This window comes from Chrysemys picta, chromosome 14, assembly GCF_011386835.1.
Source record: "Chrysemys picta bellii isolate R12L10 chromosome 14, ASM1138683v2, whole genome shotgun sequence".
NCBI lineage: Eukaryota > Metazoa > Chordata > Testudines > Emydidae > Chrysemys > Chrysemys picta.
Genome location: NC_088804.1, coordinates 10,873,860 through 10,901,848, shown reverse-complemented (window position 1 = coordinate 10,901,848; position 27,989 = coordinate 10,873,860). Strand labels below are relative to the sequence as shown.

The window sequence follows — 27,989 nt, the reverse complement described above, 5'->3', positions numbered from 1 at the left end:
ACCTGCACCACCCCAACCCTGGGCTCTCCCCCCCCCCCCCCACCTGCACCCTCTGTCACCACAACACTGGGCTCTCCCCCGCTCCCGCCCCAACTCTAGGCTTCCCGCCACTAGTGCTGACTCTGCCCACTCCACCCTCGCCTCCAGCCGGTCCAGCGCTGGCAGGGTTGGGGTAAGCAGCAGGGCTCCCAGGCCGTGCCTCAACCCAGGGTCCCTCCAGCCAGGGCTCCCGCCTCCAGAGCCAGCCAGGACCGGGGAGGACAGAGCCGGGGGACCGCCCCAGCAGGGAGCTGAGGAGCCGGGGCAGGGCAGCCCCAGAGGGAGTGGAGCCCCGGAGAGCGGGATGCGGGCAACACACAGCAGCGCCCCGCCCCTTCTGCTGCTCCTGGCCGCCCTGCCGCAGTCCCTGGGCGGCTCTGGCCGCTTCGCCCAGCCCCGGCACTGGGGGGGCGGCCACCTTGCGGCACCTGCAGGTAGCTCCGTGTGCCCCGAGGGGCGGCCCCCAGCCGAGTGTCCCGCGCTCGGAGCCCGCCCAGTCATAAGGTGCGGGTGCTGCTCCCCGACGCGAACCGCAGCGGCCCCAGGGCGCCCTCGGTGCAGGACGGACTGCTGCTGCCAGAGCCGGCTCTAGGCTTTTGCCGCCCAAGCGCAAAAAAAAAAAAAAAAAAAGAGGCTGGCTGGAATGCCGCCCCTGAAAATGTGCTGCCCCAAGCACCTGCTTGGTTTGCTGGTTCCTGGAGCTGGCCCTGCTTCCGTGTCCACTCTGGGTGGCTGGGGCCCAGACGGAGCATTGTAAAAGTAGCGGCAGAGCTAGGGAGCTGCTGCTCCGTGTGGTAGGTAGTGCCTTGTTCCACAAGTGGCTGGCTTCAGGCTGGAAATGCAATGCAGTATCCAGCCAGCTATCAGACTCCAGGGCAGACTCCCAGCATGGCTGTCTATATCCCCTGGGGCAAAATGAAAATTAGGCACAGCCCTGTCTCTGACTCACAGCTCAGTTCTGCTCCCCCTGGGATCAGTGGGAAGTTTTCCGTTCATTTCCCTGGGGAAAGAATAAGGCCAGGAATGCTAAAGGCTGGGGGAGGGGTGCATTGGTCACATTACTTGTTAATAAGCTGTTCTGTTTCAAGGGACTAAATACTAGCTGAAGTTGCTCAGTTGTACCTGTCCATATTAGAAAGCTTTATGGTATATCACTTTTACACCTGTGTGGTCAGTATTGCTGGTGAAAATGCTTTGGTTGAAATTATTATTACTATTTTATTTTTTTACCAAAAATTGCTTTTTTGGACAATATGAACATTTAAAATTTTCTGTTTTGTCAAAAATGAAAAAGTAATACTATTAATAGATACTTCTCGGACTCCCTAGCTCTTCTATAGCACTTTTCATCAGTAAATCTCAAAGCACTTCACACAGGAAGTCAGTATTCTGATCCCCATTTTACAGATTGGGAAACTGAGGCACAAGGAGGCACTGTAACTCGGCCCATGGTTATTCAGCAGGCCAGTGACTACATGAATTTAGATGCCATTCTAAATTAATGTTTTTGTTTTAATTCCATTTGATTCAAATCAAAAGGGAAAATGGGTTTTCATGTTTTTTGGTCCCTCATTTGATTTAGTCCCCCAGATTTTTTTTCCCACTGGAGAAACCAAAACCAAACATCAATTTTTTCCCCTTTTTTCATTTGAAGCCAGTTGAATCTAAATGAAAATTTTAAGTTAGAAATTCTATACAAAAATATTTGGACAAAAAAAATAAGTCTGTGAAAAATGTTGAACAACCTGAACATGGCTTTGTTGCCTTCAAAATTTTCATGGAAAATAATTGCTGTTTTTTGACCAGACCCGGTGTTCAGTAAAGTGCTTCGCTTGACTTGAGCACAGAGGGAAGGATTAAGTGGTAATAAGAAATCACCACTCTGGTACCATGTTTTAATCTCCAGCAATTTATATTTTCTGCCCCTTTTATATGAGGCGTTAACGCTATTGTTCTAAGAAACATACATGCAATGCCTTCCAGACCTGACAACAGGCTGTGTGATCCATCACTGTACGTACAGTCAAGCAGCCAACCCCTGTTCAGTGCTAGCAAACATCTGCACTCAGAGCTCTCTCTAACTTCCCAAAGTCTGTGTGCTGAGACATCTGCCTAAATCACATGACAAGCACTTGGAAAACTGAGCTCCTTTCCCTAATGCAGTTGCCCCTTTCACCACTACAGTAAGAAAGTGTTTGGAAAGAAGAGACAGTGTTGTCACAAGCCACATTAGCACACATACATGCATGGAGGAACTTCGGTGGCTTCTGTAACAAAAATGCCCCCAAATGCAGGAGACTCGGCATTGCTTTGCTCGGCAAGGATTTCCTCAGTTTCAGTTAGAGGCTAAGGAATGTCTCCACTAACTGTCTCCAGATGTGCCGACTTGGCAACCCACTGATGAAACGTTACTGAGGGGACACAGGATCTACACTATCAAATTGGATGTAAGTATCTCGTATTTATGTTTGATCAGGGGGACATGTTATACTAAAGGCAACGCGAACTGGAGACTCTCTTATAGTCAAGCTTTTATTTTAGTCAATCCTACAGTTTTTTGTTCTTCATAAAAGAAGCTATGCAGCTCATTTTACTGTGATTTAATATGTAGCAGAGCCAGTTAAAATGAACGGTCTCTGGCCAGCTTTGCATATAAGCTTGTGCTTTACTTCACAATAGCATCTTCTTTGCATGTTTTTAGATGTTGTTTTTTATGCAAGATGTTAGGTCTTCTTTATGGGGAGTCTTAGAGTTGCAAGAAGGGCTGTTACATTCCAAATGTAATCGTGTAAAAATATGGGCATGTTATGCTTACAAGACCTTCTTTTTTGGGTTGCACTCACAATTTTTATGCAGCCCTCTTTATCAGAGTTTCAGTGGTGTAATCTTTGGAGCTCAATCCATGTACACATAATTTTGCAAACTGTGTATCATTGTAAATGTATCTAGATTTCATTAGAATTTAACAGAATGTCACATATGACCATTTAAACAGCTTTTTTATCAGACTGTGATACTCTTACTCACACTGTATTTTACTTCATGACCATCCCATTCAAAATGATGTGGCATACTCCCTAAGTACTATTATATATGTATTTAGGGACATTGCAATATTTGCATCACAAACTGTAATAACGATCTACAATGCTATGGAAGATGCTAATGTGAGAACTTTAAATGAATTTTAGTTGCTGTTCGCCAATGGCAGATCATCAAAAGAAGCCAGATTTATCATTTCATGGGGGATCGGAGAAAGAGGGAGAAGGAAAGAAAGCAAGTGATGCAGATTGTTGGGGGAGAAACAGAGGTTTAGCAGATGTCTCTTATTTTGAGTATCAAGAACACCCATACACTTATGTTCATAGATTCATAGATTCTAGGACTGGAAGGGACCTCGAGAGGTCATCGAGTCCAGTCCCCTGCCCGCATGGCAGGACCAAATACCATCTAGACCATCCCTGATAGACATTTATCTAACCTACTCTTAAATATCTCCAGAGATGGAGATTCCATAACCTCCCTAGGCAATTTATTCCAGTGTTTAACCACCCTGACAGTTAGGAACTTTTTCCTAATGTCCAACCTAGACCTCCCTTGCTGCAGTTTAAACCCATTGCTTCTGGTTCTATCCTTAGAGGCTAAGGTGAACAAGTTTTCTCCCTCCTCCTTATGACATCCTTTTAAATACCTGAAAACTGCTATCATGTCCCCTCTCAGTCTTCTCTTTTCCAAACTAAACAAACCCAATTCTTTCAGCCTTCCTTCATAGGTCATGTTCTCAAGACCTTTAATCATTCTTGTTGCTCTTCTATGTTCACTATACTATAAACGCTGTAGCATTATTCTGGAGCTTAGGGAGCATGTGGGTCAAAGTTTTCAAAAACAGGAAGCTAAAGGCAGGCTCCTAATTCCATATTAAGCTGTGTGGCACGGCACCTCCTTCGTTTTGCCAGACTTAGCACTTCTGCCCCTGGCGATGGTGGGCCTGGGGTAATCAGCCCCACTCAGGACAGGGTTTGCCTCCCCCCTTCTGTGCTCCCTTGGTCCCTGAGGGTTGGCCTAAGGGGTGACCCTCCACCAAACAAAAAGGAAACAGTCTCAAACACAAAACCCCAGGGGTACCTTTCGCTGCCTCCTCGCTGGTGCAGGGTGTCATCCTGTTGGTTGCCCTGGGGTGTCAGCCCTTCCCCTAGCAGGCATTCAGGTTTGGCTGTTTCCTCTATGGAAGGAGCACAGCCTCTCAGCCTGGAGTAGCTTATTTCTCTGCCGCCTTTAGCCTGGCAGCTGCTTGTCTCTGTCTCTTCCTCTTTTCTCTGCCCAGAGGAGGGGATTTTAAAGGCCTCAGGCAGCCCTTAATTGGATTCAGGGGTCCCTAACTGACCTGAGATAACCCCTTCTCAGGGGGCCTTTAACATTCCAGGGCTAACATCTCGGCCTTCCCAGACCCTCTTGCATTTCCTTCCCTTGTGTCCCACCCCGACACTAAATGGCGGGACCTAATGTCATCTGTTGAGGGTGAAGAACCCCAGTGGGCCAGCCTATATTCCACCTTGGCCCTATGGCCCGCCAAGGATATCGGTTGGCGGCTCCTACATGGAGCCGTGAGCACGGGCGTGTACCTGCCACGGTTTGCGTCCCTTCCCGATACTTGGCCCTTTTGCAGCATGAGGGAGACCCTGGCGTATGCCTCTCTTGAATGTGCCAGGCTGCAGCCCCTATTCCGGCTCCTAGACCTCCTTTGACGTTTTTGGCTGCTCTTCTCCCCCCATCTTCTTATATATGCACACCCTGTCCATGGCCCCACAAAGTCACGGGACCTCCTCGTCAACTTCCTCTTAACGATGGCCAAAATGACCATCTATAACACCAGGGAGAGAAGGTTGGCTGAGAGGGTTCTCTGCAACTGTGTGGCCTACTTCCGTTCTTCTCTCCGCTCACGTATCCGGGCAGAGTTCCTCTGGGCAGCGTCCACTGGCTCCCTTGACAACTTTGGGAAGCAGTGGGCACTCTCCAGGGTTCTCTGCTCGGTGTCCCCGTCAGGTTCCCTACTTTTGACCCTTTGACCCACACACCTATTATTTTTTTCAGTTGCCCCCCATAATTATTTGAGTCGCAGGCTCAGCAGATCCTCCCCATAGGCTGGGGCGGGGGGGGGGGGGGGGAGGGAGGAGGGACCTTGCGCCCGCCCACCTCTCAGAACCCAGTATGAAGAGACCCTCTTGCAGCCATCTGGCCCGACTTTATCACAACTGCTATGACAAGTGGCCCAATTTTCCAAAGTGCTGGGCACCTCTGGGCTTCAGCGGGAGCTGCTGGGCACTAAGCAGGTCTGACACTCAGACCATTGTTCCTACGTAGGAGCCTAAGGACAGATTTACACACCCACCTCGAACACTGACATTTATAAAAATCTTGGCCATATGCTGCAAACCACCTGGACTTCTCTTACATTTCAGGTTAACAAAACAAACAACCAAACCAACCCACCTTTGATGAAAGGAGCAGCCAATAATCGCTGGATCTGGAGTTTACTCTAATATTACACACCAAGGGCCGGATTGGGAAGGCCCCCTAAGGGGTGGTTCACAGCACCAGGGACTTTCCCTTTCTCTCCCACTCCTCATTCTTCAGTAGCCTGCAGACGTGCCTGTCATAATTTCAGAATGGCAGTGCTGGTAAACTTGGAAGTGCACCGGAACTGCTCTGTCAGCCTGCCCCCTGCCCCAGGGCACATGATGCCCTGAAAAGGGTAGTGGGGGACAGGGTCATGGCCTCCCAATCTGCATCAGCCTATGCACTGGACCACGACTGGCTGCCCTGAGCCTGCCCTCTTGCTCTGCCACCAGGGGCACCGGGTGCCCTGAAGGTTGCGGAGGCAGGTGAGGAGGGTCAATTGCCCCACAACCCGGTCTGGCACTAATGCACAGGGTGGGCCAGCCACACTATGGGCAGAAAGATGGAGCAATCCCAGACCACTTGGGGGAGAAGGTGGTTGTGGTCCCAGAGGCACAATCTCTCCTCAACCTTCCCATGCGGTGGGGCAGCCCGGCAGCACCTGCTGCTCAGGGCGTGGTGAAATACTGTAATAGCCCCTACAGACCAAGGCCTGTGAATGGCGCGTGTCAGAGACACAGAAATAGCGCCCGATCCTGTAACCCTCACTCATACAAGGCCGATCTGTGTGAGCCCAAGCCCTTGTGAGCACCCTGAATCGTGGTGGCTTCAGTGGGAGTCATGGGCCCTCAGCAAATGCAGATCCAGGGCTCCAGGGTTGGGCCCAACAGCTGCAACTTGGGTTTCCCCCCCCCCATTTAATTTGGGGTTTATTTTACAATATTTTGCAATCAGAAAACTGCTCTGGAGGCAGCAACTGCTTTCCAGGTTTTGCATTTGATAAGCTGATTGAATACAACATTTGGAAACTACAAACCGATAGCCAGATAGCTTTGCCTCTGAAACGCACCCAGCTAGCCTCCGAAACCGTTTGAGAGCTTTCCTCAAAATCCAATGTGTGCATCAGTGGCATTGAAAAGGAATGACTAATAGAGCTGATAGGTGAAATGAGAGGCTCTGTGATGAAATCTGACCCACCAGACAAAGGAAAAAAAACAGCTTGAAAACTAATGGGATTAATTGCACTTCATAGGATTATTGCCAATGGACAAATTAATGAGAATTGTAGCATCCTGTCCTGCAATAATCTTGATTATATCACTTAAAGTGTGCTAGCGTGAGAGGCAGCTCACACAGGGGTTTTGTAAGGTCTTTTGGGTAGGCACCATTCTCTTTGTTCTGTGTATATACAGTGCCTAGCCCCACGGTCTCTAGGTGTCACAGCAATACCAATAGTAAATATCAATAACAAGAGTTGTACATTTTAAAGGTCCAGAGCTCTGCAGAAGGGTCACCCTGGACAAACCACATCTCCTTTCATGGCCGAAGGCTTAAAACTCCTGGCCTGCTCATGCGTGGGGTTTAATAGTAACAGCACAATGCCAATGCTATCTGCCATAGTGGCGCCCAGGGCTAGTACTATAGTAGTAGTCATTATTTGTATGGTGGTAGCACCTATGAGATCTATTCATGGACCAGGCCCCCCATCGTGCTAGGAGCTGATCAAAGCCCACTAAAGTAAATGGCAGACTTTCCGCTGAGTTCCAGGGGCTTTGGATCAGCCCCCCGGCTTACTGGAAAAACTGTTTAAACATGTTCAGCTAAAAAAAGCACATTTTCAAAGTTTGTTTATGGATTTATAAACTTCAGGGACCTTCATGAGGCTGGTTTTTTTAATAAGTTAGTTTACTGACTTCCTTTGCCAGGGCTTTATACTACATTTGCCTGGCTTCCCAACAGGCTGTATTACAAAGCATCTCGTTCCTAACTCAGCCGAGATCAAACCACAACGCTTTGCTTTGCAATGGTATAACTTCAAATTAGACCTCCTCCCGAGGTACCCTTTCATGCACGTAGATAAGTCCTCATGGCACCACAGCCATTTGTATTATAAACTTTGATGAGGTTTGTGACTTTGTCTGAAGAAACCCAATAAACACTGGGACTTGGCATGTGAGAGTCAAGGCCAGAAAAAAAGCGTACTGGCATTTTTGTCAAACACTTCGGACACTTTACGGTGATTTTAATTTGGGAGCAGCAGCTTAGTTTGCAGAAAAGACCATTTAAGTTATATATATTTGTGGAGAGAGAGTGAGTGTGTGTGTGTGCACGCGCGCATGTGTGTGTTAAAATTTGCTCCTGCCAAAGACGTTTCAGCTACTCATGTCAGAATTAACACTGTGCTGAGAACTAGAACTGCTCTGAAGGGACCAAACATGGGCCTCGTCCAGTTGACAAAACTGCACTAATGGAACTAATCTGTGATTTAAAAACAATGTAGTAAAACCAATGTGAACCAGGCTATTTACAGACTCTCTTATCTCAGTGTAAACCAGGCTTATTGTGGTTTAGTTTCAGTCAGTTAGCAATCCAGTAGGAATCTATTTAACCTAAACCAAACCAGCTCCTTAACAGATGTGTCCACACATGGGTCTCTACTGGGTGACAACTAATTTAATCAGTGCGACTGTCTGTATAGACAAGGCCTAAATCTAATCAGAGAGTGGGATCAAGGTACAGGACATAGTTATACTGATCTGCTCCCCAGAAGGTGAGTGATACATAGTTGAGGAAGGAGTTTTTGAGGGAATGGTTTTCTCTTCTTTTCTTCTCAGGTTGCTCCCTCAACCAAGCCACGGTGCTTTCCTCAGACTGGAAATGCAAGGGAAAGGATGGCTATGTTGATCCATGGGATGGCTATGTTCATCCATGGCATGAAAAGTCTGTCTACTAGGTTACAAGGGAATACCCTCCTGGGTTCTTATCTGTCCTAATAGGACTAAGGAGCCCAAAGTTTTTCTCTGAGGGGATGTTTGGGTATGGAGGTACAAAGACTCACGAAGAACAGCGCCATCTGTGGGCCATTGCTGGTAAGAATTGAAGCAATGGTTGATGGGGAAGCCGAGGTTGGGTGGGGACTATAAAGGCCTGTGACAGGGCTGATGAGGTGGTCTGACAGTGTCCCACAGGATAGGTCTTGGCCCTACGCTATTTAACACCTTTATCAATGACCTGAAAGAAAACAAAATCATTACTGATAAAGTTTGCAAATTACACAAAATTGGGGGAGGGGTGGTAAATAACGAAGAGGAAAGGTCACTGATTCAGAGCGGTCTAGATCGCTTGGTAAACTGGGCGCGAGCAAACAATATGCATCTTAATATGGCTAAATGTAAACATACATTTGGAAACAGAATGAGGGACTCTATCCTGTGAAGCAGTGACTCAGAAAAAGATTTGGGGATCATGGGGGCTAATCAGTGGTGCTATGGCCAAAAGAACGAATGTGATCCCAGGAGGCATAAACAGGAGACTCTCAAGTAGGAGTAGGGAGGTTATTTTACTTCTATATCTGGCACTGGTACAACCACTTCTGGAATACTGTATCCAGTTCTGGGGTCCACAATTCAAGAAGGATATTGATAAATTGGAGAGGGTTCAGAAGAAACCCATGAGAATGATTAATGGATTAGAAAACATGCTTTATAGTGAGACTCAAGGAGTTCAATCTATTTAGCTTAACAAAGACAAGGTGAAGGGGTGATTTGATTACATCCATGAATACCTGCACGAGGAACTAATAATTAAATAATGGGCTCTTCACAGGGCCGGCACAACCCATTAGGCGACCTAGGCAGTCGCCTAGGGCGCTACAATTTGGAGGGCAGCAACCGCAGTGGTATTTCGGCAGCGGGACCTTCCGCTGCCTCTGTGGGGGGCGGCATTTCAGGGCGGGACCTTCCGCCCCCTAGGGCAGCAGAAAAGCTGGTGGCACTCCTGGCTCTTCAGTGGAGCCAATCAAGGTATGGCTTGATCCTCATGGCTGGAAGTTGAAGCTAGGAAAATTCAGACTGGAAATAAAGGTGTAAATTTTTAACGGTGAGAGTAATTAACCATTGGAGCAATTTACCAAGGGTCATGGTGGATTCTCCATCCCTGACAATTTTGAAATCAAGATGGGAGGTTTCCCTAAAAGCTCTGCTCTAGGAATTATTTTGGGGAAGCTCTATGGCCTGTGTTATACAGGAGGTCAGACTAAATCACCACAACGGTCCCTTCTGGCCTTAGAATCTCTGGCTCCAGAGCTAGGCACCATCCAGCCTGTTCTGGGAAATGTTGCATAGTTCCATGGCTTGGTCTTATTTCTGGCAAGGCTTTTATCTGTTTAGTTATTCTGAGTGGAGGGAAGGGAGGATGTGATGTTGGTGGAAGGAAAATCGAATAACCTGCTGTTTTAAAACCAACGAGACTGGCTCCTGCATGGAACTTTTCCAAACCCCCCAAATCTCTCATACTCTGCAAATAAAGCATGACTTGAAACCTGTCCAAGAGTCACATCAGGCGAGATTGCTCACAGTCTGAGTAAACAGGCTCTGCACTCAGGAAGGTATGGGACTGAGAGACTGAATCCTGGCCAGGTGGTGTAGAGCAAAGCAGAGGCCACTGTTACAGGGTGCCTAGGGACAGAGCAGTCACTGCTTTGACACATGCTTGTGCCAACACATTAGCACCACCGCGCTCTCCTCTCTCCCTTCCAGCAGAGGATGCAGCACAACTGGAGGGGAGCTTATCATGTCTCTCTTGGATGCAGCATCCTGCCACCCTTCCCCCATGTTATTTCACCCACTTGAAAAGGGCTAGAAGCTTTCTGGAACCTAGTCCTAGTATGCTGTGTCTGATCACAGTCTGCTCACACACAGGTTAGCAGGGCACAGAACTGAGCTCTCTGACCCTTGGGCAGGCTAGAGAGACAGTATCTTCCTGGAAATAAAAAAACCTGATTCTTTGCTTTAAAAAAAAAAAAAAAAGTCTCTGGCTTCCAGTTCACAATAAAAATCTACGTTGGTCTCTGTTGTTCCTTATTTGTAGGACGATTTTGTTTGTTTTAAACAGATTTGGGCCAAATATAACCTGATATTATAGGGATAACAGAAACATGGTGGAATTGTAGTCATGACTGGAGTACAGGTATTGAAGGCTAAGTGCTGTTTAGGAAAGACAGAAATAAAGGCAAAGGTGGTGGAGTAGCATTGTATATCAGTGAGGAGGTAGACTGTAAAGAAATAAGAAGTGATGGAATGGATAAGACAGAGTCTGTCTGGGCAAAAATCACATTGGGGAAGAAAGCTACTAGAGCCTCCCCTGGGATAGTGGTTGGGTGTGCTATAGACCACCGGGATCCGATTTGGATACGGATAGAAACCTTTTTAATGAAGTAAATACTAATGGGAATTGTGTGATCATGGGAGACCTTAACTTCCCAGATATAGACTGGAGGACAAGTGCTAATAACAACAGAGCTCAGATTTTCCTGGATGCGATAGCTGATGGATTCCTTCACCAAGTAGTTGCTGAACCAACAAGAGGGGATGCCATTTTAGATTTGGTTTTGGTGAGTAGTGAAGACCTCATAGAAGAAACGGTTGTAGGGGACAACCTTGGTTTGAGCAATCATGAGCTAATTCAGTTCAAACTAAATGGAAGGATAAACAAAAATAGATCTGTGACTAGGGTTTTTGATTTCAAAAGGGTTAACTTAAAAAAATTAAGGAAATGAGTTAGGGAAGTGGACTGAAGAACTTGTGGATCTAAAGGTGGAGGAGGCCTGGAATTACTTCAAGTCAAAGTTGCAGAAATTATCAGAAACCTGCATCCCAAGAAAGGGAAAAAAATTCATAGGCAGGAGTTGTAGACCAAGCATCTCAGAGAGGTGATTAAGAAAAAGCAGAAAGCCTACAAGGAGTGGAAGATGGGAGGGATTAGCAAGGAAAGCTACCTTATTGAGGTCAGAACATGTAGGGATAAAGTGAGAAAGGCCAAAAGCCATGTAGAGTTGGACCTTGCAACGGGAATTAAAACCAATAGTAAAAGGTTCTATAGCCATATAAATAAAAAAAAAACAAAGAAAGAAGAAGTGGGACCGCTAAACACTGAGGATGGAGTGGAGGTTAAGGATAATCTAGGCATGGCCCAATATCTAAACAAATACTTTGCCTCAGTCTTTAATGAGGCTAATGAGGTGCTTAGGGATAATTGTAGGATGACAAATGGGAATGAGGATATGGAGGTAGATATTACCACATCCGCGGTAGAAGCCAAACTCGAACAGCTTAATGAGACTAAATCGGGGGGCCCAGATAATCTTCATCCAAGACTATTAAGGGACCTGGCACATGAAATTCCAAGCCCATTAGCAAGAATTTTTAATGAATCTGTAAACTCAGGGGTTGTACTGTATGACTGGAGAATTGCTAACACAGTTCCTATTTTTAAGAAAGGGGGGGGAAAAAGTGATCCAGGTAACTACAGGCCTGTTAGTTTGACATCTGTAGCATGCAAGGTCTTGGAAAAAAATTTGAAGGAGAAAGTAGTTAAGGACATTGAGATCAATGGTAATTGGGACAAAATACAACCTGGTTTTACAAAAGGTAGATCGTGCCAAACCAACCTGATCTCCTTCTTTGAGAAGGTAACAGATTTTTTAGACAAAGGAAATGCAGTGGATCTAATTTACCTAGATTTCAGTAAGGCATTTCATACGGTTCCACATGGGGAATTATTAGTTAAATTGGAAAAGATGGGGATCAATATGAAAACTGAAAGGTGGATAAGGAACTGGTTAAAGGGGAGACAACAATGGGTCATACTGAAAGGTGAACTGTCAGGCTGGAGGGAGGTTACTAGTGGAGTTCCTCAGGGATCGATTTTGGGACCAATCTTATTTAATCTTTTTATTACTGACCTTGGCACAAAAAGTGGGAGTGCTAATAAAGTTTGCGGATGACATGAAGCTGGGAGGTATTGCTAATACAGAGAAGAACCGGGATATCCTACAGGAAGATCTGGATGACCTTGTAAACTGGAGTAATAGTAATAGGATGAAATTTAATAGTGAAAAGTGCAAGGTCATGCATTTAGGGATTAATAAAAATAATTTTTGTTATAAGCTGGAGATTCATCAGTTGGAAGTAACAGAGGAGGAGAAGGACCTCGGAGTATTGGTTGATCACAGGATGACTATGAGCCGCCAATGTGATATGGCCGTGAAAAAAGCTAATGCGTCTTGGGATGCATCAGACGAGGTATTTCCAGTAGAGATAAGGAGGTGTTAGTACCATTACACAAGGCACTGGTGAGACCTCATCTGGAATACTGTGTGCAGTTCTGGTCTCCCATGTTTAAGAAGGATGAATTCAAACTGGAACAGGTACAGAGAAGGACTACTAGGATGATCTGAGGAATGGAAAACCTGTCTTATGAAAGGAGACTCAAAGAGCTTGGCTTGTTTAGCCTAATCAAAAGAAGGCTGAGGGGAGATATGATTGCTCTCTTTAAATATATCAGAAGGATAAATACCAGGGAGGGAGAGGAATTATTTAAGCTCAGTACTAGTGTGGACACAAGAACAAATGGATATAAACTGGCTATCAGGAAGTTTAGACTTGAAATTAGACGAAGGTTTCTAACCATAAGAGGAGTGAAGTTCTGGAACAGCTTTCCAAGGGTAGTAGTGAGGGCAAAAGACATATCTGGCTTCAAGACTAAGCTTGATAAGTTTATGGAGGGGATGGTATGATGGGATAGCCTAATTTTGGCAATTAATTGATCTTTGACTACTAACGGTAAATATGCCCAATGGCCTGTGATGGGATGTTAGATGGGGTGGGATCTGAATTACTATAGAGAATTCTTTCCTGGGTGTCTGGCTGGTGAGTCTTGCCCACATGCTCAGGGTTTAGCTGATCACCATATTTGGGGTCGGGAAGGAATTTTCCTCCAGGGCAGATTGGCAGAGGCCCTGGGGGCGTGGGGCACGGGTCACTTGCTGGAGGATTCTCTGCACCTTGAAGTCTTTAAACCATGATTTAAGGACTTCAACAGCTCAGACATAGGTTAGGGTTTTGTTACAGGAGTGGGTGGGTGAGATTCTGTGGCCTGCGCTGTGCAGGAGGTCAGACTAGACAATCATAATGGTCCCTTCTGACCTTACAGTCTATAATATGAAGTGGGTTTTGCCCAGAAAGCTTACCATGGAGCCTTTTCCAGATCTTCACTTTGAGTGGTGGGTGAGTTGGTTCCAGCGTCGAATGGGCTCGGATCCTGCTCTGCGGTCGCGCTGTGAAAGGAGGCATTCTGTCCCTGGAAAAAGATTAAGCTTCCTCTTTTCTCTCCTCATCTACCTTTGAGAGAAACCTAGGGAGTGTCAGTGAATGGAACCAGAATTGCTAGAGAGTTTCAGAACAGCGTTTTAGCAGAAGTTCCAAAAGAGCTCACAGGTTGCTGCGCTGAGACGAGAGAAACCTGCAATCCTTTTAACAGCTGGAAGGTCCCTTTTAAAGCAAACACAAACTGGTGAACAAAACAATAATCAGCACTTGAATTCTCAACCTGCTTTAACAGGCAGATAATTCTCGTTATCCCCATTTTACAGGTGGGGGAAAGTGAAACACAGAGAGGGCACACGATTTGCTCAGGGTCACCCAGCAGATCTGTGGTAGAGCCAGGATTAGAACCCAGGGTTCCTGAGTCCCCGTACAGTGAAATGAATCAGCATTTCAAGGGAAAGATTGCACAATGCATTTAAAAGTGTAACGGTTCAGTGCAGCCTGGCGGGCAATTGACAGCTCCAGGGATTCTTTTAATTTTTTGCATGGGAATCTTGCTGCATGCTGTGAGCCTCACACTGAAATCCTTCTGCACCCAGAATCTATAGGTGCTCACTTCCTGCACAGGCGGGTGCAGTATAGAACTCTACAGGACCATCAGTTCAGGCCACGCATCCAGTGCACAAAGTCACCGCAGAGTACAACTCAGCTACACATCTGGATCTGGACAGGGCTGTTTATTAACTTGCTTGAAGTAATTCCTCCTATTGCTATTTCCGTTCTTTGAGAAGGAGCGTTACTTTCTTCCACCCCTTTGTCCTGGAGGGACAGACTCTCATGCGTTCTGCTTTTTGCTTTGCTGCTTAAGGGGAACGAGACTAACCAGCGGATGCATTTCTGGCTGGTTTTAATGGATTGCTACAACAGACAATGCAGTCTGATTCTCTCACAGTTTAATGTGCTGTAAAACAATGCATGCTTTGTTTAGAAATTTTAGAAGGAAATTAAGACTCACCAGGGCCTAGGACCCACCAAAACAGCAGTGGTCCCTTCCTAAAGCCACTGCACATCACTGTCCTTAGCAGCACGCTTTCCGGCCTGCGGGAAGCCCAGGGTTAATCTGCCCCTGTGCAGATGTATACAATATGCATCAGGGCAGCATATTCTTTTCCTTGTTGGAGGGCCTAGCAGTGAAGGGTGGGTGACTGTAGCCTCTGTGTAATTGGGAACACAGCTGAATCAACTAGGTAATTCATACAAATCACCTGCCAAGAGAAACCTTTACAAACAACTCTGACTTCCTAGGCAGCAGCTTCATAGCCAGCAAGCGGGCCGGTATCGTTCTAACACATGCCCACAGACTCCCTGCGGTTTCAGTAAGTCTGGTGTGGCATTCTAGGTGCTTATTCTGGGCCTGCAGTGCAAGTTCTAGCTCTCTCCACAGAATTAGTGTCTTCGTGACTATGGGGCCCAGTGCCTCCATTTGACCTGCAACACTTTCCTCTATCCCAAGTAGGGGGAGAAAGAAGCTGACAATCAGAGGCACTGCAGAGCTCTGCCGTGGATCCAGGGAGATATCGGAGTACAGCACTCCCACCACGACCAGAGGCTTTGGAGACTCAGAGGAGACTAGGATGGGCTCAGTAGGGGGTACGTGAGGGTTAAAAGAGAAGCCTCCTCTATAAGGAAAAGAACAGGTTAAGGAATGTTTAGATAAGTTAGATGTATTCAAGTTGCAGGGCCTGGTGAAATTCATCCTAGGGTAATTAAGGAACTAGCTGAAGCCATCTCCAAATCATTCGTAATTATCTTCAAGAAATAATTGAGGATGGGTGAGGTCCCAGAGGACAGGAGAAGGGCAAACATAGCACCTATCTTTAAAAACAGGGAACAAAGAGGACCTTGGGAATTATAGACCAGTCAACCAAACTTCAATACCTGGAAAGATACTGGAAAAAATTATTAAACAATCAGTTTGTAAGCCGATAGAGGATAATAGCGTGATAAGGAATAGCCAGCACGGACTTGTCAAGAACAAATCCTGCCAAGCCAACCTAATTTCCTTCTTTGACAGGGTTCCTGGCCTAGTGGATAAGTAGGAAGCAGTAGATGTGATATATCTTTATTTTAGTAAGGCTTTTGACAGTCTCATATGACGTTCTCATAAGCAAAATAGGGAAACGTGGTCCAGCTTAATTCACTATAAGGTGGGTGCACAACTGGTTGCAAGACCGTACTCAAAGAGTGGATATCAATGGTTCGCTGTCCAATTGGAAGGATGTATTTAGTGGGGTCTTGCAGGGGTCAGTCCTGGGTTGGGTACTAGTCAATATTTTCTTTAATGACTTGAGTAATGGAGTGGAGAGTTTGCTTATAAAATTTGCCGATAACACCAAGCTGGTAGAGGTTGCAGACACTTTGGTGAACAGGATTAGAATTCAAAACAACTTTAATACATTGGAGAATTGGTCTGAATTAAACCAGATGAAATTAAATAAAGATAAATGCAAAGTACTTCACTTAGGAAGGAAAAATCAAATGCACCACTACAAAATAGGGAAGAGCTGGCCAGGTGGTAGTACTGATGGAAAAGGATTTGGGGAGGACAGTGGCTCACATATTGAATACTAGTCAACAATGTAATGCAGTTGTGAAACAGGCTAATATCATTCCAGGGTGCATTAGTAGCAGTGTTGTATGTAAGACTTGGGAGGTAATTGTCCTGCTGTATTCAGCACTGGTGAGGCCTCAGCTGGAGTACTGTGTCCTTTCTGAGTGCCACACTTGGGAAAAGATGTGGACATTTTGGAGAGTCCAGTGGAGACCAGCAGAAATGATAAAAGGGTTTAGAGAACCTGGCCTATGAGGAAAGCGTTAAAAAATGGGCATGTTTAGTCTTGAGAAAAGGATGACTGAGGGGGACCTGATAAGTCTTCAGGTATGTTAAGGACTGTTATAAAGGGGACTCTGATCAATTGTTCTCCATGCCCACTGAAGGTAGGACAAGAAGTAATGGGCTTAATCTGCAGCAAGGGAGATTTAGGTTTGATATTAGGAAAAACTTTCCAACTCTAAGGGTAGTTAAGCTCTGGAATAGGCTTCCAAGGGAGGTGGAATCATTGATCTTTTTAAGAACAGGTTGGACAAACACATGTCAGGGATGGCCTGTCAGTGGCTCTCCACTTTTCCAGACTACTGTACCCCTTTCAGGAGTCTGATTTGTCTTTGCATACCCCCAAATTACACCTCACTTCAAAACTACTTGCTTACAAAATCAGACACAAAAACACAGAAATGTCACAGCCACACTATCACTGAAAAATTGCTTGTCTTTCTCATTTTTACCATATAATTATAACATAAATCGATTGGGATATAAATATTGTACTTACATCTCGGTGTATAGCATATAGAGTAGTATAAACAAGACATGTCTGTATGAAATTTTAGTTTGTACTGACTTTGCTGGTGCTTTTTTTGTAGCCTGTTGTAAAACTAGGCAAATATCTAGATGAGTTGACGTACCCCTGGTTGAGAACCACTGATCTAGGTTTACTTGGTCCTGCCTCAGCACAGGGGCTGGACTTAACTTCTCAAGGTCCCTTCCAGCCCCACATCTCTATGATTTCTATTATTTCAATTTCTTCTATCTTCATCATTCTTCGTGCACGTCCCTCTCCATTCTCAGCTCTTTAAAATGCCCGATACAAACACTTAGATGGTTTTTCCTGTTCTCTCTTTGCACTGGGGTTAACTGTTGTGTTCTATAGTCATCTCCAACTACCCTAACTCTCTGTCCCTCAGGCTAGCAAAGCTGGCTAGATGTCCCAGAGACTGATTTCACTGCTATTCAAGCAGAGGCCACGTAACTCATCCAGCCCCCTTGCATCTCAGGGGAAGCTCGATGCTCTGTCACCCCTCCCAGCTACTGGTTCACCTCTGCAATCCTGTGGCTTCTTGCATCATTTGAGCTAAAGGAATGGTAGAGCTTCTGAGATCACCTGTACAGTCCTTTCCCTCAATTCCACATGCCCAGGTCTCCATTGCCATCTATGCCTTTTGCCAACAAGCTGCTGGCCTCGTTGCTGGCTCTGGTGAGAAAAGCAACTCTCCCCAGCAGTTGTCGTAAACCATCCGACCTGAAGGTCACATCTTGAGTTTGTGCTCCCAGGGTGAAATCTGGGCCCCACTGAAGTCAATGAGAGTTTTGTCATTGATTGGGGGGGTGGGGGGCGGCTAAGATTTCACCCCTGATAGGCAACACACTTCCCTGGTTGCAGGAAATAGGGTCAACCCCACACCATTTAAACAAATGCCCTGTGACGCCATCAAGAAATTCTACACCAGATCTGCGGATTCTCTTCCAATGCCACCTGAAGGGCAGCAAGAGGGAAGGCTAGGAGGTATCCCTTGCCCGTCCTTTTTCACAGCAGTGGTTGGGGTGCCTGCAAATCCAACAGCCTGTCTGGTGGGACCCCCAACCATCTATTTCAAGATTTCACATTCACTGCGGGGAGGGGGGTTGCAAGAAATCTGACTGGGCAGAGCTTGGCAATGGACCCTCAGGCTTCTCTAGCTTTTCCAGCTAGCCATAGAGGGCTGGGGGCGGGGGGTCTGGTTTTGTTGGCAGAGCAGCCTGAGTGATACAAAACCATCCCTACTGTCATAGCTTGAACCTACCAGTTTCAGCTAGTCCCAGGAGTGAGAAGCTGGACCCGGATAGCAAAACCTGCTCTTCCAACATGGAAGCACATCGTACTATTAAGTCCGTTACCCCACAGCCACGCTCTTGCTGCAGGCTTGTGCACCAAGGGGTAGGGCTTTTCTGCTTGCTTTGATATCCCCCTAGTTTTTCCTGATGCTGAGTGGTGATGAATACTCAAGAAATATAAAGGGATCTGCAGGACTCATCAGCATCTTGTTGGCCAACATCAGTAACAGGACCTAGAGAGCTTTTCCCACACTGACAAATTCAAACAGAGCTGACTCCTGGCTAATAGCCAAGGCCAGGATGAGTGCTGTAAAAATATCCAACATTAACACAAAGGTCCATATCATTTGATGTAGGATCAGGGCTAGCAATTCCTTTTAAATTAGAAGTTTATATTCAGCATTAATCGGTTTTATTTGAGCGTTATATTGCTGTATCTCAGAGTCCTTTCCTTCAGTAAATGAAAACACAGAGGGATTGGGCCATCAGCCCATGCATGGAACAATCCAGTTTTTTTTTTTTTTTTTTGGCTCCTTCACAAGGATTCTATTGCCAGACTCCACAGTTTTGGCAGGATAAATCTGTAAGTCATGGAAATTTCTAGCTTCATGACACACACACATTTTATTCCAAGTCCTAGTTGATAAAATTAAATGCAGTAAAGAGCCAGTTTTTTTATCCAAGTCCTTCATTAGCATCTGGAATCTGAAAGCTGATGTAAGATCAGACATTTACACAAAAGAAAAAAAAATCCTCTCAACTGGGGAAGGAGACGGGATTTTATGAAAAACACAGCCGGCTTTTAACTTGATCTGAGATACGTAATCACTTGCCAATATAGCTTGGATTTTCTCATAGAAGGACCAATCCAGAAAGGCACTGAACAGCCTTAACTCATTCTAAAGTCAGTAGTTTTGGAGCTTAAATCCCATTGTCAGTCAATAAGGTTTAGGCACTTTGGAGCCTAACTCCCTTTTAAAATGGGTAGCAATGCCTAAACACCTTCAAAAATCTGGGCCTTCGAGGCTTATAAGTCAGCACCAGCACCTTAAACTGTCCCTGCAAACCCAGAGGCAGCCAGTGCAGACCTCAGAGCACTAGAGTAACACGTTGACAGTGAGATCACCAGTGACAGGGTGATAAACTTAAAAGAAAATGAGGTCTTGTCCCTAAAGGGAATCCTGTGCTAATTATCAGGAATAGAAAAGCCACCTCTTGCCACATTCACCCTGCTCATGCCATTAGAAGACAGCTGAAGTGGATATCCTGTATATTATGTATGGTGTGTATAAACTATGCTTTCATTCCAATTTTATTTCAGATTTCGCCCCACACAGAGCACATTGCAGATGTCTAGTTGCAAGGTGATAAAGGCATGGATGAGGGACGGGAGGTCTACACACAACAGAAAAGGGCATAACTTCAAAGCCAGACATAGATGAAAAAACCCAAACCCATCCTGGCCACTGCAAATACCACCTGTTCTACACACAGTAGCTGGAGATCTTGCCCGACCCCGGATTGTGTATTGATTGACCAAATGCAGGTGCACATCCTGTCAAGGGACAAATACCAGCTCTCCCACACCTCCTACCCGCCAATACCGCCTCAGATGTATTTGGTTTGAGCCTCAGCCAGATAATTCTCATGCATGCTGTGATCTCCAGACAGACAAAGTGCTTGACTGGCTCTCACTGGGTCAGAGGAGATGTAGATGAAGACCTGGGTTGTCTTCAGCATACTGCAGGGACCATAGCTCACGCCGTCTCACTGAAGGCTAATGGCACCTCTTTGAATGAGAGGGGTGATATGGTGGAACCAGTGGCACCCTAACATGAGAGCACTCTTGGGGAAGAAAAATAACTTCCTCCAAATCCCCGAGATCTCTCTGACAGGAAGGGAACAGAACCACTTAAGAACAGCCCCATCCACTCCTCGAAGGGCCTGTGAGAAAGCTGGGGCTTGATGCAAGAATTACTGAGTGAAATTCAAACTGAGTGACATATGCTGGAAGTCTCATGTTGCCAGTACTAAAACATCCTTTGAATTGCTAAACATTATAGATGACTATTTCCTTAATGCTCTATATTGGACCTTCTCATGACAGAGAAATTGATCATAGAACTAGGTGCATGCGATCATGACTTGATTACATTTCTTATCTGCAAACCGAATAAAGTCCCAACCTGTAATTAATATATATATATATATATATACATACATATATATACATATATACATATATACATATATACACATATATATATATATACACATATATATATATATACACATATATATATATATACACATATATATATATATACATACACACACACACACACACACACACACTTGGGGCTCCAGAAGGGCCAGTTTCAGAAAGCTGAAAACATTTGAGTCAAATTAGCTGGCAGAAAAAATTGAAACAGAAAAATATGAATGATAACTGGGAACAGCGTCAGAACACTTTACTAAATTTCCAAAAAGCCCCAACCAAGAAGGAAGGCTATACTTGTTTAAAAACAAACCAACAAACAGCCTGACTAGGAGGGAAACAATGTATGACAATAAAAAAGGGGACGCTGATAGCAGTGAATAGAAATAGAAGCTAGAATCCGTAGAAAATTGATAAGGGAAGCAAAAGGACACAAGGCGACCTCTATGGCCAGCAAAGCTATGGAGTTTTTAAGTATATCAGGAACAAAAGGAACCATAACAATAGTAGTTGTCCATTACTAGATGGAAATAGTAGACTAATCAACCACAATAGAGATAAGACAGATGTGGTCAATAAATATTTCTGGTCTGTATTTGGGAAAAAGCCAGAGGATGTGTGTGTGTGTGTGTGTGTGTGTGTGTGTATATATATATATATATATATATATATATATATATATATATATATAGGATGATGATGATTGAATAATCTCAATTCCAACTGTAACTAAGGAGGATTTTAAACACCAGCTCCTAAAGTGACATTTTTAAATGAGTAGGTTTGGATAACTTGCATCAAAGAGTTTTAAGAGAGCAGGCTGAGGAGCACGATGGACAGTTAATGTGGATTTTTAATAACTCTGGAACACTTTTGAAGTTCCAGAGGACTGGAAAAAAGCTAATTTTGTGACAATATTTAAAAAGAGTAGATGGGATGACTTGTCAGCCTGACATCAATCCCGGGCAAAATAATGGAATGGCTGATCCAGGATTTGATTAGTAAAGGATGAAAAGAGGGTAATATAATTAATGCCAATCAACTTGGGTGTATGGAAAATAAATCTTGTCAAACGAAATTGACGTTTATTTTTGCTCAGCTTACAAGTTTGGTTGATAAAGATAATAATGTTGATGTAATAGACTTCTGTAAGACATTTGACTTGGTATGCACAACATTCTGATTAAGGAACTAGAATGAGACAAAATTAACATGGCACACACTAAATGGACTAAGAACTGGCTAACTGAGAGGTCTCAAAATATAATGTTAAATGGGGAATCATCATTGAGCAGGTGTGTTTCTAGAGGGATCCCACAGGCATCAATTTTTGGTTAAGCAGAAGGTCAGACTAGACGATCATTCATAATGGTACCTTCTGGCCTTAAAAATCTATGAATGTAAATTATGGCAACTATGGGATTTGTAATCAGATATTTTAATATTGTGTGTGTATGAGTGTGAGAATGTGTATCAATCATAATGATCTTTTTAAAAAAATCCCACTGGTGTAGATAGTTCTCAGATTCTGATCACCACTTCCCCCTGGGTGTGTAGGGCTTAAATAAATAGATACACCCTTCTCTGGGGAGAAAGGGAACCAATTGCTCCTAAGAATAGTTGGAACAACTCTCGTCGTCAATTTCTTCTGTTCCACTTAGTTATTTAGCCGCTGTGGGAAACAATGTGGCTACGTGTACTGTGGTGAAAAAGGATCTGTGTCTGTTCCAGCTATAGACACGTGACCAATTCTTTCCCTGGACTATATTTAGATATTGCTTTCTGCATCCTTGTAACTCTTATTTTTCTTCTTGCAGTTTAGTTACTAATCTAACTGAATAGAACAGCGGTTCTCAAACTGTGGGTCGGGACCCCAGAGTGGGTCACGACTCTGTTTTAATGGGGTCGCCAGGGCTGGCGTTAGACTTGCTGGGACTGGGGCCGAAGCCAAAATCTGAACCCTATCACCCAGGGCTGAAGCCCTCAAGCTGCCTTCAGCTGCCAGATTTGTGTCTTTGCTTTTTAATGACTTGAAGGAGACTTAATATTAAATGGCTTCTTTAGTTCTTATCAAGGGTTTTATTTATATGAGTCAAGAAGAATGGTTTTGATCATAGTTTTGCTCTATGTTCTTCTAGGACACAATGGTGGGATCTTTTGTGGTTTTGGAGAGGGGGTGAATCAATCACGTATCAGCAGAGAGGTTTTAAGAAAAAGTTGGGTTTCTCATAGGTAACTTGAACAGCAACATGGTCTAGAGGTCAGAGCAAATGACTGGAAGTCAGGCCCTCCTGAGTTCAACTCCTAGCTCAGTTACTGGTTTGCTGTCTAGCTCTTGGTAAAGCACTTAATGGGTCCCCGCATTGCCATTGGTGAAACAAGAATATTAATACCTCCCTGCTGGGTGTCTTGTGATTATTCAATTATTTTTTACCAGAGTTCCTTGAAGATGTTAAATGCTCTGCACTAATGTACAATGTGTTTATTTGCAGATGGACATGGGTTTTGAACAGCTCACCAAGCACAGCTTTTAACACTCCTTACAAGAAGTGTGGAGACAATGAGAGTTCGGCTCAAAGGGGATGCGATCTGCACCCTTTTCCTGGTGGTAGTGCTTTGCTCTTTACTCTATTCCCAGTTGGAGCGTACTTCCCCAACAGGAAACAGGGAGCAAATGCACAAGAAACCTTCACCAACGCAGAGGATCTTCCCAGGCCCCGAAGCCCCCAAGTGGCATCTTCAAGCGGAGGTGACATTTGGCCGACCCAGAATCATTTCTATTGCTAAAGATGCAGAGGTGGCAAGTAAAAAGACCCAAACTACCACTTCACCACCTCTGACTCATTCTGCCTTTGACTTCAAGCGCTACCTTCTAAACAAGGACAATCGGAACTTTGATCTTCTCATTAACCAGCCCAAGAAATGCCTGAAAACACCCGGAGGTCCCTTCCTGCTTATAGCCATCAAATCGGTGGTTGAGGACTTTGACAGACGCGAGATCGTCCGTAAGACCTGGGGTAGGGAGGGTTTGGTGAACGGGGTGCAGGTTCAAAGAGTTTTCCTCCTGGGAATACCAAAGAATAAGACAGCACTTGCAACATGGGAGATTCTTGTCCACCAGGAGAGTCTGATGTATCAGGACATTTTACTCTGGGACTTTCTGGATACTTTCTTCAATCTGACCCTGAAAGAGATCCACTTCCTGAACTGGGCCGACGAGTTTTGTTCTAGTGTGAAGTTCATTTTTAAAGGGGATGCTGATGTTTTTGTCAATGTGGAGAACATCATTGACTTCCTCGAGAGACATGACCCTGCAGAAGACCTCTTTGTTGGGGACATCATCTACAATGCTCACCCAATCCGGGTGCAGAAAAGTAAATACTACATCCCAGAAACGATGTACGGGCTAGGCACATACCCACTCTATGCAGGGGGAGGGGGCTTCTTATTGTCCAGCAGCACCATGAAAAAGCTCTTCCAGGCTTGCAAAGAGGTGGAGCTCTTCCCCATTGACGATGTCTTTTTGGGCATGTGCTTGCAGAGAATCAATCTCAAACCTGTTTTGCATGAAGGATTCAAGACGTTTGGCATCGTGAAACCCTCAGCTGCCCCGCACCTGCAGACGTTTGACCCCTGCTTTTACAAAGATCTCATGGTAGTCCACAGTCTAAAAGTAGCCGAAATCTGGCTAATGTGGAATCTGCTTCACAGCCCACGGCTTTCCTGCACCCAGAAGAAGCAGGTGAAGAAGCCTTTCCAATGGAAGAGGAAAAAAACTGAAGCAATGACGGACAGCAGCCTTCTGATAAAGCAGGCTAAGCATGGCAGAAGTAGGTGATGAACCAAGCTCAGAAGAACCTTGCGTGGTTGCAACCCAACACGCTGATTTAGCGCATCTCGTGTAAACTATTAGGAGACAAGGCCACCCTATTGCAGACATTTGCCAGAATTCCACGTCTGCACACACTATATGCAGTAGGATTTTTTCCCTTAACCTGATTCCAAATAATTCACAAAACTAGATTTAATTTATTATTATTTATTAGTATCGCAGTAGAGCTTAAAGACCCCCAGTTAGGACTATTGTGCTATACAAACACACACACACACACACACACACACACACACACACACACACACACACACACACAGTAAAAGACAGCCCCAAAGAGCTTATCTAATTTGAGACTTAACATGATAAGTGAACATAAAAGGAGCAGGGTAGGTGGGAGATGAGGACAAGCGTTGTGAAGATAAAAAAAAAATCATTGCTATGTAGGTCTGGGATTACTGAGAGCCAGCAAGAACCACCAAATTGTGCACTAGCTAAAGTAAAGAAAATCAGCTCTCCCCAACTGATGCACGAACCAAACCACCATCGGCTGGCTCCTTGGAGGTGTTACAGCGGAGGTGGGTCTTGAAGGAAAAGAGGGCAGTGGCATTATGGATTAATTCAGGGAGGGGGCTCCATGCAGAATGGGAGAAGGAGAGGAGACAAAATTGGAAGCGGGCTTTGCCAGCAGACCAGAGGATGGGTGAGGGGGCAACATGATCAGAGACCTGCAGGTATGTAGGAAGGGTCAGAGCTGTGAAGGGCCTTGAAGGTGAGGATAAAAAGTTTCATGTTATAAATTGATTTACAGTCAATGGAAGCTGAAAATCATCTGACAACAGCTGATCATCTTCTCACCTTGATGGTCCAGATCCTCCATTTCAGACCTCTGCTGATGAACAGAGCAATGGCAAATGCATACTTCTGCCCCATGTGTCTCTCATTGTGTTCTTTGATCTGGAAGAAATTACTGACATACAGGACTAGTTTATAGAGATTCAGGCCTTTTGTGTATTGAATGCAGTCAAATATGAGAAGGAGCTGGGCCTTTTCAGACACTGGGGGAAAAAATACCCTTCAGACACAAAGCCTTTGAAATAAAAGCTCTTCAGGACATTGCAGCAAAACACAAGCAAACAACTTTCTGCCATTAGGTGACATTCAATTTATCATTCAAAGTTTTTGAATAAGCATTTACACTTTTGGAGAGGATCACTGTATTGCTTGATTCAACACAGCCTGGACAGCATTTTAGCACTTGAAACATTTTATTTTCTGATCACAGGTAACTTTAAAAATAAGTACTTACTGGCCAGCACAAGTAGGAAGTGAATCTCTTAAAGAGGATTAGGAAAGGCCTTTTGATCCAGGAAGTTATAGGCCCAGATGCACAGCTGAAAAGCTGAAACTATGATTGTTAATTTAGGCACCTAACTCTCTTTGAAATCAATGGGAGTGAGACCCCTAAATACTTTTCAGCCTTAAGCATATACACCTCTACCCCGATATAACGCTGTCCTCGGGAGCCAAAAAATCTTACCACGTTATAGGTGAAACCACGTTATATCGAACTTGCTTTGATCCACCAGAGAGCGCAGCCCCACCACCCCCGGAGCACTGCTTTACCGCGTTATATCCAAATTTGTGTTATTTAGGGGTAGAGGTGTACTTAAATCCATGCTTATTGAGGAGAGAACTTAAGAATGTGCTTAAGTCCCACTGACTTTAAGCCGATGTGTAAGGGCTGTCCTGCAGAGGGCTGTTTTTCCTGGTTTGGGGCCTATCCCATAGGTGCCTTTCTCAGCTGCAGGACAGCGCACAGTACCAGCTTTTCTTGTTTTTCCATTTGCTGTACCATGGTGTCAATTCTAACCTTCACTATGCAGCACAGTTGGAGGGGAGGGAGTCCGGTAACCTCGATTGATGCGCTGTAGTGCTTACTAATGAAGTGAAGTGATGTGTTATCTCTTGGTTAGAAAGGGACCTTATAATAATGTACTTTCAGGAGAATTGTCAACTGGGGATCTGTTTCTGTGATATGCTGGCAGTTTTGGGAATAAATACCTTACGTATAAAGTGTTCACACAAAAAACATTGATGAAATGTACGGTAGTTCTGCAGAGACTGGAAATCAGTCCCAGTCTTGGCTGGAAAACCATCACACGAGGTCGGTAAACGTGCCATATGCATGTATTTCTGAACCGCACAGAAAAGCTTTATCTGGTGATCAGTTTGATAGCTGGGCAATTATTTCTATTGCAATTAAAAGACAGTATATGAACGTGCCTGTCCACTTATCAAGAGGAATATGGGGTGTGTGGTTTAGTAAAACTAATGCACGCTTGTATTTCTGAGGAGAGAAAGAACTTGATGACATTGTTAGTTGTCTTGGATACCACAGACAATTTTTTCTAATGGCAGTTTTTCACACTTACAAAAGAAAATCGTGCTTAGCTTACCTCATGATTTCTTACCACATAACTAGTCAGGGTCCAGCTGTCCTTTCCTTCAAGCTGGGATGCAGAAGTAGACTGGCTCCTTCCTCTCACACAGTTTCCATAGCTGCAGCCCACTTGTAATGGAGTGGGCACAGTATCCATTGGATTCAATGTAAACCCTGCCCCCTAATATGATGGAGGCAGAATTATAAGGAGGGTTTTGCAGAGGAAGGAGCTAGGGAACTGCCTTGACAGAAGGGGTCTTGTTTTGGCCCTAGCTGAAAAGGAGGGGGAAACGCAGCTAGAAGACTGGCAGAGCTGCCTGGGACAGAGAAAGGCTTGCATTCAGCAGCTGCGCACATGGCCTGAGGGCTGGCAGGGGTAGAACTGGCACATTCTCCTGGCCTCCATTTTCCCAGTCTTTAGAATATCTCATTTCTTCACTTAAGACACACTAGGGCTGTTATCTGTAGCAGCGCCAGAAAGTCCTTTTTATTTGTCAAAGCTTTCTGGGTTGCTCATTCAGTTTGAGTTTAAAGCAGTCCATATGCTTGTAAAATGTCAGCATCAAGATACAAATTTATACCAAAATAAAAATCGCCTTACCTGTGTAATTATCACAAATTCCCACATGAAAAAAATAGATCCAGTCATCCAGTATAAAACACATCTATTAACCCCCCCCCCAAGGCTGTAACTCTCCTACTTTGATCAGGCTGATGAGCCTTTCATAACAGACCAAGATCCCAGCCCCCATGATTTGTCTTGATCAATATTTTGCCCTGCAGGCTACCTGGAAGGGTTCTACCCCCTCATGGTAGTCTAAGGACCTCAGGTTGAGAACCGCTCCTAAGCAATGTGGGAGCCAGTTTTTCTGAAAGGGAGGCCCTAGGTCCTTGTGTAAGGATAATGCACTGAGGGAGGCAGCTTTAGGAAAGGAGACCAATTTTTGGCTTGGAAGAACGTAGCTATGGTAAGTAAAGAGAATCTGTTAGTTTGAAGGTACACACATCAATAGCAGAGTGTACGA

General features: G+C 44.8%; 1 protein-coding gene across 2 annotated transcripts; it reads left to right on the top strand.

Annotated features, from left to right (window-relative positions):
- The first annotated feature begins 2,244 nt into the window (after positions 1-2,244).
- B3GNT9 (UDP-GlcNAc:betaGal beta-1,3-N-acetylglucosaminyltransferase 9) lies at positions 2,245-26,802 on the top strand. Of its 2 annotated transcripts, XM_024104071.3 has the most exons (3): positions 2,259-2,486; positions 19,793-19,835; positions 23,182-26,597. In XM_024104071.3, the coding sequence occupies exon 3, from the start codon at positions 23,250-23,252 to the stop codon at positions 24,525-24,527; it is 1,278 nt and encodes a 425-aa protein (XP_023959839.1). In that variant the 5' UTR covers positions 2,259-2,486; positions 19,793-19,835; positions 23,182-23,249; the 3' UTR covers positions 24,528-26,597. The 2 variants fall into 2 exon arrangements, with proteins under 2 accessions (XP_005306340.1, XP_023959839.1); XM_005306283.5 differs by lacking the exon at positions 19,793-19,835 and having other exon boundaries at positions 2,245-2,486; positions 23,182-26,802.
- The last annotated feature ends 1,187 nt before the right edge of the window (positions 26,803-27,989 follow it).